Genomic DNA, 11906 nt, shown 5'->3' on the forward strand with positions numbered 1-11906 from the left:
AGAGAAAGAGAGATGTTTCTAGTTCATCGGATTGTGTGACACATCTTCATATGAGATATATATTATTCAGCCAATTCACGTACTCATTCTTCATCATTAAATTATATATTTTAATGTATCGAAGAAAAAATATTAGTCTTTTTTTTAGATTTTATTTTCCTAAACTAATAATACTCGATCGAATACATTAGACTTAATCATGTCGACTATTCATTAGACACTCGATTAGAAAAAACATTTTAAAACACTTTTTATAAGTGGGTTTCCCTTTGACTCTAGTGATGGGAATGTTCTTCAGTAGTCAAAAACAAACCACTGGAGCTATGGATTTTCACCCTTCAATTTGATTTTAAAAACACCTTAAAAACAAATGCAAAGGAGATTGTTTTTATTAACACGAATTTATTTTTATATATTTTTCTCAAAAAGAAATTGTTGGTGTGTGATGGAAATTGCAAACTTTGGAACGTGGAACTGTTCCCGGCATGGGCTTGGGAAGCCACGCCTTTGGTCGCCTAATTAAGCTTGACTCTTAAAACCATTAATTATGATATACACATCGAGATATATTATTGTGTTCTAATAATACTTTATAAAGTTAATTACGAGTATTTTTTTTAATTTTAGTTTTATTTTAAATTTACAAGCATTCAGTTTGATGCATGCGGTGATAAATAAGGTCTATGTGGTGAGCCCTTAATTTGGTTAACATAGATTTTATAGGATGTGTCAATTATCGAGCCAACTTGATCAGTTAAGTTGTCGACCTCCTTTGTATGAAGGTTGACTCATCAGTCTTTTCGATGAAGGTCGACTTACTAGTCTTCCTCAAGAAGGCTGACTCATCAGTCTTCTATATGAAGATTGACTTATCAGTTTTTCCCCATGAAAGTCGTTTGGCTAGTCTTTCCATGAAGGTTGACTCATCAGTTTTCCATAAAGATCGACTGATCAATCTTCCTATAAAAGCCAACTCACCAATCTTTCATGAAGACCGACTCACCTTATCGAGCCAACTCAATCAGTCAAGTTGTCGACCTCCTTCGTATGAAGGTTGATTTACTAGTCTTCCTCAAGAAGACTGACTCATCAGTCTTCTACATGAAGATCGACTCACCAGTTTTTCCCTATGAAGGTTGTTTGGCTAGTCTTTCCATAAAGGTTGACTCATTAGTTTTCCATAAAGATCGACTAATCAATCTTCCCCATGAAGGCCGACTCACCAGTCTTTCATGAAGACTGACTCACTAGTCTTCCTCCATGAAGGTCGATTGATCAGTCTTTTTATAAAAGTCGACTTACCAGTCTTTCATGAAGCCTGACTGATCAGTTTTCCTCATGAGGTCGATCGATTTACTAGTCTTCCTGATGAAGGTCGATTCATTAGTCTTCCCTATGAAGGCCGACTGATCAGTCTTTCTTATGAATGTCAACTCATCAGTCTTCCAGATGAAGGCCGATTCCCTAATTTTTCCTATGAGGGTTGACTCCCCAGTCGACTTTGCCCGATTGAATTGACACTACTCTTACCTAGTTGGTTCAGCTCCACCGACTCGACGCCTCTCGACTTAGCATACCAAACCCTCCAGCCAACCACCTTAACCTGCTTTATAGCAGCATGAGTAACACATGGACTGACATAACATGTGGGATGATATATCATGTGAAATAATATGGTAACATAACGTGTGATTAATACAACATGATTTTTTATAGCTAGTGCAAGACATGAATGATGTGATCTTCCTCTACAACGATGTGATACTTTCTCTACTGCGGATGTGATATCCCACTCCTATTACATTATATAAAAGGAGTTTGCTTTCGTTGGTCAAGGTACGTGCACACACACATGCTATTCTTTACATCCATCTATTCTCATCTCCTATTCTTCTTCCTCACCTTCGGTCGGCGATCTAACTTGGGCGTCGGAGTTGTAAGCCAGGGCATTATATTCCTGACCTCAATTTTAACTCTCTTTCTCTCTGAAGCTTCACAAACTCTCCAGTTGGTCTAGCTATCCTATTCAATGACTCCGATACCATAGAAGTCAGCTATCTAATGACTCATCTCGTGACGATCTCAGACAGGAACACAGTTCATTTTTGCTTTTTATATTTGTGTTATTTAATTTGATGAGAATGTTCTTTGTAAACCAACTTACGATCATCATCCTCCAAGGTCCACCACCACTCATTTTAGACGGTCAAACTATATCTAATGCTCCTTGTCCTAAAGTCCTCTGAGTTTCTCTAGAGTTCTTTCACTCGTTACAAGCTACCAAGCCATTAAGCACATAATACTCCCGAGACTATAGTGCAACGACGAGATACTTTCACAATTAATCAGATATATCTATAGGTTAATTTTTAACTTTTGATGCATTATGGATTAATTTATAGTACTTTCTAATTTACCTAAGAGATCCTCTAAAGCTCACTATTTGTTTTGTTCTCAGCTGTAAACTTTTCAAAATGATATTAAGTATATATATATAAATCTAAGCTAATTTTACTATTTAAGTTGACTAAGTTATCCATCTTAAATTGGCTAAACTAATACTTTAATTGATTGAGATTGTTAAAAAATCTATCTAAAAAGCATTAAATTAATTTTATGTAAAAAAGCAAAGAATCACAAAAATAAATCACATGCAATTGTATATTTTTTCTTCAATTTTAATTAAAAGTTATCATGATTTATATTTTTTAATTGCAAATTAATTAAGTGACATACATGTCAAGAATAAAGAATTCTAATGACTCTATAGTTCTAGAAATACATTTTAATTTGTTTGATGTGGAAGTTCCATGGTTGTTTCAAAGGTGAGCTTGCTCGATCGAGGAAAATGTGACTCGATCGACCAAGGTGCTAGACTTAGCTTGCTAATGAGTTGAACGATAAATTTTGCCCGTATTTAACTTTTACTCGAATCGAATAATTACCACAAAGTCTCGTTATCGGTAAAGAGGAATATCAAAGAAAATCCAAATGATACAAGCATCACTAAGATGTATTAAAACTTGAAATTAAAACAACAACAAACGATATATAGCTAGCTGCCATTTCATCATAAATAAACCTCCATGTCCTTGCTCCTCTTTTTATGAAAAATTTGGTGGCAGGTTATAAGGGCCCTCCTCTGGTGCTTAATAGTGGATGAGGACAAACCCTTAGGGCACACCCTTGCACTTGGCCCACTCCCTCTGATGCATGCCCTGCCACCAAACCAAAACCCTAATCAAAGTCTCATGCACCACTAAATGCGAACAGTGGTTATGTTCTCCAGGGCTACAGGATCACCACAGCAACTCATCAGGTTCCCATGGCTCCACCATGGCCGACACAAGGTGTTCGAGGTATAAGCAACAGTGGAATTATCACTGTAATTATTACCATTTTGAAAGTATACAAGAAAACCAAAACAAGAAGAAGAAGAAGAAGAAGAGGAGGAGGAAGAAGAAGAATTAAGAAGAAGAAAGAAACAGTGAAGGTATTCAATTGGTAGCTATCAGTGTAATAAAGAGAGGGCATGAGAATAGGGAGCATTAACATGCATAGAGCAAACCCTAAGGAGGGAGGGATCAATGATTTTATCTCTCTTTATTTCTTTGTTTTAATTGCATTTGAGGTTGGATGGTGATGGCATCATTAGGTCTAATTAGTGATTAGGGTAACTTGATTGGATAAGACTCCCCAAATATGACAACAAAGAAAAAGAAAAAAAATAATCTAAAATTGATATGTCATTGTCCAAATGACAAAAGGCAATAAACTCATTGAATATCATTTCTTATTACATTATTTTTAAATAAATAAATAAATATATATATATATATATATAAAATAAATGATATGGTATTTTTTAAAAATATATATTTTATCTTCTTTATGCTTATCTCTTTCTATTTCTTCTCCTCCATAATTTTCATCTCCGTTAGGCTTAAATGGATCCCAACATCAAACTCCCTCGATTGATACATTTGGTGAAAAATTTGATCTGATCATCAACCCTCTCTCTTATTTAGAATACACAGTGATCGTCCCCAGGGCCATGGTGCCACGGTAGGACATCCAGGTTGTCACCCAGACACCCGCAGTTCGATCCCCAACTATGGCGTATTTACAGGAATTTTCCTCCAAATGGGGATCACAATCAAAGGATGCTGGGCGTCTGGGTTGGCCGCTGCGTGCACTTCCCCGATTTACCCTGGTGGCCAGTGGGAAACTTCCGTGGGACTGGATCGGTCATCCCAGGGATAGTCAATGAGGCTAACTGGGATTAACATTTTTAGTCCCCGGGGCAATGGTGCCGCGTTAGGACATCCAGGTTGTCACCCAGGCACCTGCGGTTTGATCTCCAGCTACGGCGTATTTGCAGAAATTTTTCTCTAAATGGAGAGTGCAATCAAAGGATGCTGGGCGTCTGGGCTGGCCGCTGCGTGCACTTCCCGATTTACTCTGGTGGTTGGTGGAAAACTTCCGTGAGGTCGGGCCAATCACCCCCAGAAATAGTCAATGGGGTTAACTGAGATTTATCATTTTTTTTTTAAGAATACACAGTGATCATTCTCGGGGTATAATTGAATTGGTTATTACGGGACAGACTTACTGAAGTGAGCAAGGGTCAAATCTCGACGAAACTGAGACAATTCCCTTCCCGTAGTGGCCAGTTAATCACAGTTTCCAGATCTACCTCCTCACAGATGGTCATAGGGTGACAGATTTCATCTTTTGCTAAAGTAGAATATACAATGATCGATTAAATTATATATATATATATATATATATATATATATATATATATATATATATATATATATATATAGTGATCTACTGCGCGAATCCCCGTCCGCGAACCGTGCGCGACACCCGACCCACGCCCACTGCCGCCGCTGCCGTTCCGCCGTCCGGCCACCTCCGGCGACCGGACCGGGCCCGATCGACGCACCACTCGCCGGCGCATCGACCGGCGTCGGTCCGGCGGCCTCCGGTGACCGGACGGCCGCGAATTCGGCCGGAATCCGCAGCTCTGCCACCCACAGCCACTGCCGCCGCGATTTCATCGCCGTCCGGCCATCTCCGGCCGCCGGACCAGGCCCGATCGACGCGCCACTCGTCGGCGCGTCGACCGGCGTCGGTCCGGCGGCCGGAGATGGCCGGACGGCGGCGAATTTGGCCGGAAACCGAGACCACAGTGACTGGCGCCGTTTCCGGCCAAATCGCGGCCGGAATCCGGCCAAATTCCGGCCTGAGACTGGCCGGGGAAGGACCGCCGGCGCCGGGCGGTCCTTCCCCGGCCGGTCTCCGGCCGGAATTTGGCCGGATTCCGGCCGCGATTTGGCCGGAAACGGCGCCAGTCACTGTGGTCTCGGTTTCCGGCCAAATTCGCCGCCGTCCGGCCATCTCCGGCTGCCGGACCGACGCCGGTCGACGCGCCGGCCAGTGGCGCGTCGATTGGGTCCGGTCCGGCGGCCGGAGATGGCCGGACGGCGATGAAATCGCGGCGGCAGTGGGCGTGGGTAGGAGAAGGTGCGGACGGGATCGCGTAGGGAAGGTGCGCGGCTGATCAATTTTCTATATATATATATATATATATATATATATATATAGAGAGAGAGAGAGAGTTAAATTCAATAGTGCTTAACCCATCCACTCAAGGGCAGAGCCAAGCATATTTCTACTCGGGCTTTAGCCCGGGGGCCCAACGGGCTTAAAGGAGAATTATCATTTAAATTTACTATAGAAAAAATGAAAAATAGATGTGAGAGAGGAAGATAACTCGGAGACTTTCAATTAGATTAGGATTAGCCCGGAGGCTATAAATTTTCTGACTCCCCGCCATTGCATCCACTATTGTCCTTGATTTTGAAGAATAGAATGGGGAATATACATTGACTTTGAGAACAACCACATTGAATTAATTTACAACAACATCCATGCTTTTAAGAGCTAACAGCTATATATTCTTCCTTTTACTTTTCCATGAAAGGTCCTTCCTCTTGTAGCTCCCAAATTTAATGCCCCATAACTATTAAAAGTAACAAGGAAGAGGCTGTGAATTGATGGCACCAACTATAGCTTGCTGTCTTTTTTTTCTCCCTTTTTAAAATTCAAGTAAATCGGTAGCGCTAGTGATTCGGTGTGGCTTAGTAGTCCAACTGTCCTAGTAGTTCAAACTCGATAACAAATTTCTTGCTAGTCTTGAGATTTGAATCCTTGGCACATGGGGCATAGCTTGCTACCTCTTGAGTCTTGAGAGCTTCAAATCGGTGTATCAATGTTTGAATCAAATGATGAGATTGAAAGAGAAACTTTTAACCCGAACTAAATTTCATAGCTCATTAATTATTTAATTTTAACTGAACTAAATTTATATGTTCTATACGTTTGTAACTTTGTTGGGCTGATGAACCTAGAAAGCCCAAATTGGGCCCACACGAGCTTTTATCAAAAAATAATAACAAAAGCCCGAACTGTCTGAGCCCACGTGCAAAGCACATGAGTTTTCTTTACTTTTCTGGTTATGTCATTGCGAATGGGCAAGGCTCAATTTATCAATTTAATTTATGATGTAATAAATTATATTAATTAAGAGCAATGATACACTATATGAAAAATATAGTATGAAAATATAACATGATACACTCTATTAGTGGATCCCATATCCATGTAGTAGGTCCCACATTCATGTAATGAAGTGTGTCATGTTGTGTTTTCATGCTACATTTTCATGTTGCATATAAATTTTTCATTAATTAATATAATAATTTATATATATATATATATATATATATATTACTAATTTAGTTAATTAAATCAGAATTGATAACTTTACTTAGTATTTAAACTAAAATAAAACCTATTTAGATCAATTTAATTTCAATAAGGTGCTGCTTTCATATTAATGAAAAATAGAGGTGTTGTGTCAAAAGATTGGACAACGCACAGCTATTCGTATTAGGGGTTGAGTATTCGATTTAAAATCGATTAAAATGAATCAAATTGAATTAATTAAAATTAAATTAAATTAAAATTAAATTAAATTAAAATTTTTAAAACTAACTGAATTGATCAAATTTTTAAATAAAATTAATCGAAATAATTAAAATTTTTAAATATTATGAAAAATTTATTAATTAGTTAGAGATTTATAAATTTATTAACTTAAAATTTATAAATTATTTTTTATTTTAATTAATTTGATTTATTTAATTTATTTAATTTATTTAATTTAATTGAATAAAAAATTTTAAAATCAAAATTAAATCGAATTAATTTATTTTTTTAAAAAATAATTACAATTTTAAAATAATAAAATTTTAAATTCATAATCGATCTATTCAATTAATTCGATTTAATCGAATTTATACGGACATCCGCATAAACTGGACGAGAAACCCTAGGTTACCGTATATATAATCCGCGCCACATCCTCGGTCTCCTCGATCTCTCGCACTTATTCCCGTTTGTTTGCTCGATTCCTTCGTCGCCACGAAGAGTGAGGGAGCGTTTTCCTCTTGCCGATCCGGGGTGCCGGAAGCCATCTCTGGTTTGTGTAGTTCTTCTTCTTTCTTTCCTTAAAATTATATGCGATTTGGGTTTAGTTTCGTGATTCCGGATCGGTAATTATGCCTTTTGCTGCAAAACGATTGTATTTTGTAGAATTTTTTTTGGCCTATGTGGGATAGCTGGATCTGAAGTAGGTTCTACCCATTTTGTTGTGATTCATGTCGGTTCCTTATCGCTGGATTGAGATAGCTTTGTTCTCGTATTTTTCTTGTATAGTAATTTTTAGATTTTGAGCATCAGAGTATTTTTCTTGCAGTTTGAGCTTACTTGATTTATTGTGGCATGTCTTTCTAATCTGTCTATTTTGGCATATTTAAATAGTAAAACAAAGTAGAAATTTCCCCTCGTCTTGGCTGCCAATTCATTTAGTTGCATTTGTATGACTGTGAATACAGTTTGTTTCGCTGAAGTTTATTATTGAATGCCGTCGTTTGTTTATCCGAGTTTGAGGCATTGAGACATTTTGCATCGATCATCATTTCTTCAATATTATGAGGAGTCATGTTTTTGTGGCATCAAGTATCTCGATCAATTGTGCCCCACCTATACGATCTGTTTGTTTAATATTTTGTATAATGTTGTCCTTTGATGGATTTTTTGATCTTTATGCTCGGTCCTTTTCTTCCAAAACCAAATTTTCTTTTTGTTTCCTTACATTTCTGTTTAGGTGTTCATATTAAAGACCTCACTTTTTTGTGCTTAAGATTGTTAACATTTTACATTAAAGTTCGTATATCTATTTTGGTTCTTTGTAACGTAATTGGTTTACCTACGGTTTGTTCAGAGTTTGTCATGCTGATGTTTTACAATTTAACTCAATGATAGTTTCAGAATTTCAATGATTTCATTGTTAAGATCAAAAGGAAAAAACCACACTTTAATGGATAGAGGATCTGAAGTAGGCTCTACCCATTTTGTTGTGATTCATGTTGATTGCTTATCCCTGGATTGAGATAGCTTTGTTCTCATATTTTTCTTGTATATTAATTTTTAGTTTTTGAGCATCAGAGCTTGCTTCTTGCAGTTTGAGCATCACTTGATACTTGATTTGTTTTGGCATGCCTTTCTAATATGTCTATTTTGGCATATTTAAATAGTAAAACAAAGTAGAAATTTCCCCTCGTCTTGGCTGCCAACTCGTTTAGTTGCATTTGTGCGATTGTGAATACAGTTTGTTCCACTGAAATTTATTATTATATATTGTTTTTTTAATCAAATTTTAAAGCGTTGAAACATTTTGCATCGATCATCATTCCTTCAATATTATGAGGACTCATGTTTTTGTGACATTAAGTATCTTGATCAATTATGCTCCAACTATACCATCTGTTTGTTTAATATTTTGTATAATGTTGTCTTGTGATGGATTTTTGGATCTTTATGGTCGGTCCTTTCCTTTCAAAACCAATTTTTTTGTTTCCTTACATTTCTATTTAGGTGTTCATATTAAAGACCTCATTTTTTTGTGCTTAAGATTGTTAAAATTTACATTAAAGTTTGTATATTTTTGTTCTTTATAACATTATTGATTTTTTAAGGGGAGTCTTGCGCAACGGTAAAGTTGTTGGCATGTGACCTTGTGGTCATGAGTTTGAGTCACGGAAACAACTTCTTGCAATGCAAAGTAAGGTTGTGTACAATAGATCTAATGTGATTCGACATTTCTCTGGACCCCACATTGGCAAGAGCTTTGTGTACCGGACTGTCTTTTTTATAATCATTGGTATACCTACTCTTTGTTAAGAGTTTACCATGCTGATGTTTTACAATTTAACTCAATGATAGTTTCAGAATCTCAATGATTTTCATTGTTAAGATCAAAAGAAAAAAAACACTAGTGGATAGAGGGTGATTGATCTCAATAATATACAAAGTATCCATAGGATATAGGCAAAACAATGTTATACCCCTTGTGCGGGTGGTTGATTTTGTAGCATAGTAACACTACAAAAGAAGGGATATTCTATTTCTAACTTTTTTCTGAAGAATATATGTATGTTTGTATCTGTGTATATATTTAAGAGTTTTATCATGATAAATTAGATTAGATTATGTCGATGTTGATATCTCAATTTATACTAATGAGGCCGTTGCTTGTCCTATGTGTAGATTTCATTCTCAGCAAGTCATGGCTGATCAAGTTAACCACCCAAATATCTCTCAACAAATCATTGGCCAATCCCAGCTTGGTTATGGATTTTCTCATGATGTGCACAGTGTCGCTGGTAGCTTCAAGCCACATTTGATATACCAGAGCTATTTCCCAGCTGTGAACTACATGAATTCCCAACATCAAAGACCAGTTATGTCGGCGTGCAGAACTTCATATGATGTATCAGTGATGTCATCTTCTTCACCTATTTTCGTGAATGCACCTGCAGAGAAAGGGTTTGCTGGTTTTGCTATTGATTTTCTCATGGGTGGAGTCTCTGCTGCAGTCTCCAAAACAGCTGCTGCTCCCATTGAGCGTGTGAAACTTCTAATCCAGAACCAAGATGAGATGATAAAATCCGGTCGTCTTTCTGAACCCTACAAGGGCATAACTGATTGCTTTAGACGAACAATCAAAGAAGAAGGTTTTGTGTCACTGTGGAGAGGCAACACTGCAAATGTCATTCGTTATTTTCCGACTCAGGTCAGATATACTTATTTATTCTAGTGACAAATGGAGATACCTAGATGCAATTTTATGGTGTCTCATTGACTATAACATCTCTTAATTATTTACTTTTTATTTTATGCACAACACTTGACACTTTTAATCTTTGATTGGAAATGGAGCTAGAAATCATTTAGTTTGTGTCATGTACTTGATTCGTGCACACAGGTGGGAATCCAATTTTATCTTCACCATGAAATTATTTGTTGTATTTGTTTGCTTCTTCTACATAAGCAGTGAATTAGTACTTGATTCGTGTACAAATTGTTGCACTTTGGCTAAGTAGCATGATGTGCCCTATGAGATTGTTAATTGCTCTGATTTGCAATGAATTAAATTATCTAACTTAGATACTTTATTCATGAAGTTAACATTTTCTATTTATTCACATATGTAAGACTGATTCCTTATTGGTGGTTAATGATATATTCAAACGTTAGCATTTCATCAGTGACAGTGCCATGTGCATGAACATCTATGTTTTTTTTATTTATACATGCTTACGTCCTTCTGCTATCTTGTCAGGCTCTGAACTTTGCTTTCAAGGATTACTTTAAGAGGATGTTCAACTTCAAGAAAGATAAGGATGGATACTGGAAATGGTTTGGTGGAAACCTTGCTTCTGGTGGAGCCGCCGGAGCTTCTTCTTTACTTTTCGTCTACTCTCTGGATTATGCCAGAACTCGTTTGGCAAATGATGCAAAAGCTGCTAAAAAGGGTGGGGAAAGACAATTCAATGGCCTCGTTGATGTTTACAGGAAAACCTTTCAGTCTGATGGCATTGCTGGCCTTTACCGTGGATTCAATATTTCGTGTGTTGGAATCATTGTTTATCGCGGCCTCTACTTCGGAATGTATGATTCATTGAAGCCAGTGATTCTCACTGGAAAATTACAGGTATACTTAGCTAGTTGATCAGTTTTAAGATCTTTTCTGTGCCGGACAATTTCATTCTGATCTTTTTCTATTGAATGCTTACAGGATAGCTTCTTTGCTAGCTTTGCCCTCGGCTGGGTGATCACCAATGGTGCTGGACTTGCATCTTACCCCATTGATACCGTTCGCAGAAGGATGATGATGACCTCCGGAGAAGCTGTCAAGTACAAGAGTTCCCTCGATGCCTTCAATCAGATTTTGAAGAAAGAGGGTGCGAGATCTCTGTTCAAGGGTGCAGGCGCTAACATTCTCCGAGCCATTGCTGGTGCTGGTGTGCTTGCCGGCTACGACAAGCTGCAACTGATAGTTTTTGGAAAGAAGTATGGCTCTGGTGGCGCTTAAGTCATGGCATTTTCCGTGATCAGACGATGACGAAAAATTAGTTTAGTTTTCAATTACCATCTTATTTGTTTTTGAATTGTTAGGTTCGAATATTTTCGGCAGCGTTTTCTGAAAAATTAAACTGCAACTTTGAGGATTTTTTTCAACATTAAACATTAATTATGCTTGCTTCAGATTTGCTGGTTGATCCCTCAATCAATGTGCTCTGTTAAAAATATAGTGTAGGTATTACATCTGTTTAATGAGATTTCTTCTTGAATTTTGAATTATATTATGGAAAAATAATCGTTCATATTAAGCACTTGGTATACTCAGTTGGACTTGGAATCAGAATTACAAGTTCCTTATAATTTATATTGTAATTTTAAAATAAATATGATCTATTAGGTTACATTTT

General features: G+C 37.3%; 1 protein-coding gene across 1 annotated transcript; it reads left to right on the forward strand.

Moving 5' to 3' along the window:
• The first annotated feature begins 7416 nt into the window (after window positions 1-7416).
• On the forward strand, window positions 7417-11682 carry LOC141833632 (ADP,ATP carrier protein 1, mitochondrial-like). The gene is made up of 4 exons (XM_074721116.1): window positions 7417-7552; window positions 9682-10207; window positions 10757-11128; window positions 11213-11682. The coding sequence occupies exons 2-4, from the start codon at window positions 9701-9703 to the stop codon at window positions 11507-11509; spliced, it is 1176 nt and encodes a 391-aa protein (XP_074577217.1). The 5' UTR covers window positions 7417-7552; window positions 9682-9700; the 3' UTR covers window positions 11510-11682.
• Window positions 11683-11906: the final 224 nt, after the last annotated feature.

This window comes from Curcuma longa, chromosome 8, assembly GCF_044706935.1.
Source record: "Curcuma longa cultivar G26 ecotype Majalengka, Jawa Barat chromosome 8, ITB_CL_G26_1.1, whole genome shotgun sequence".
Taxonomy (NCBI): Eukaryota; Viridiplantae; Streptophyta; class Magnoliopsida; order Zingiberales; family Zingiberaceae; genus Curcuma; species Curcuma longa.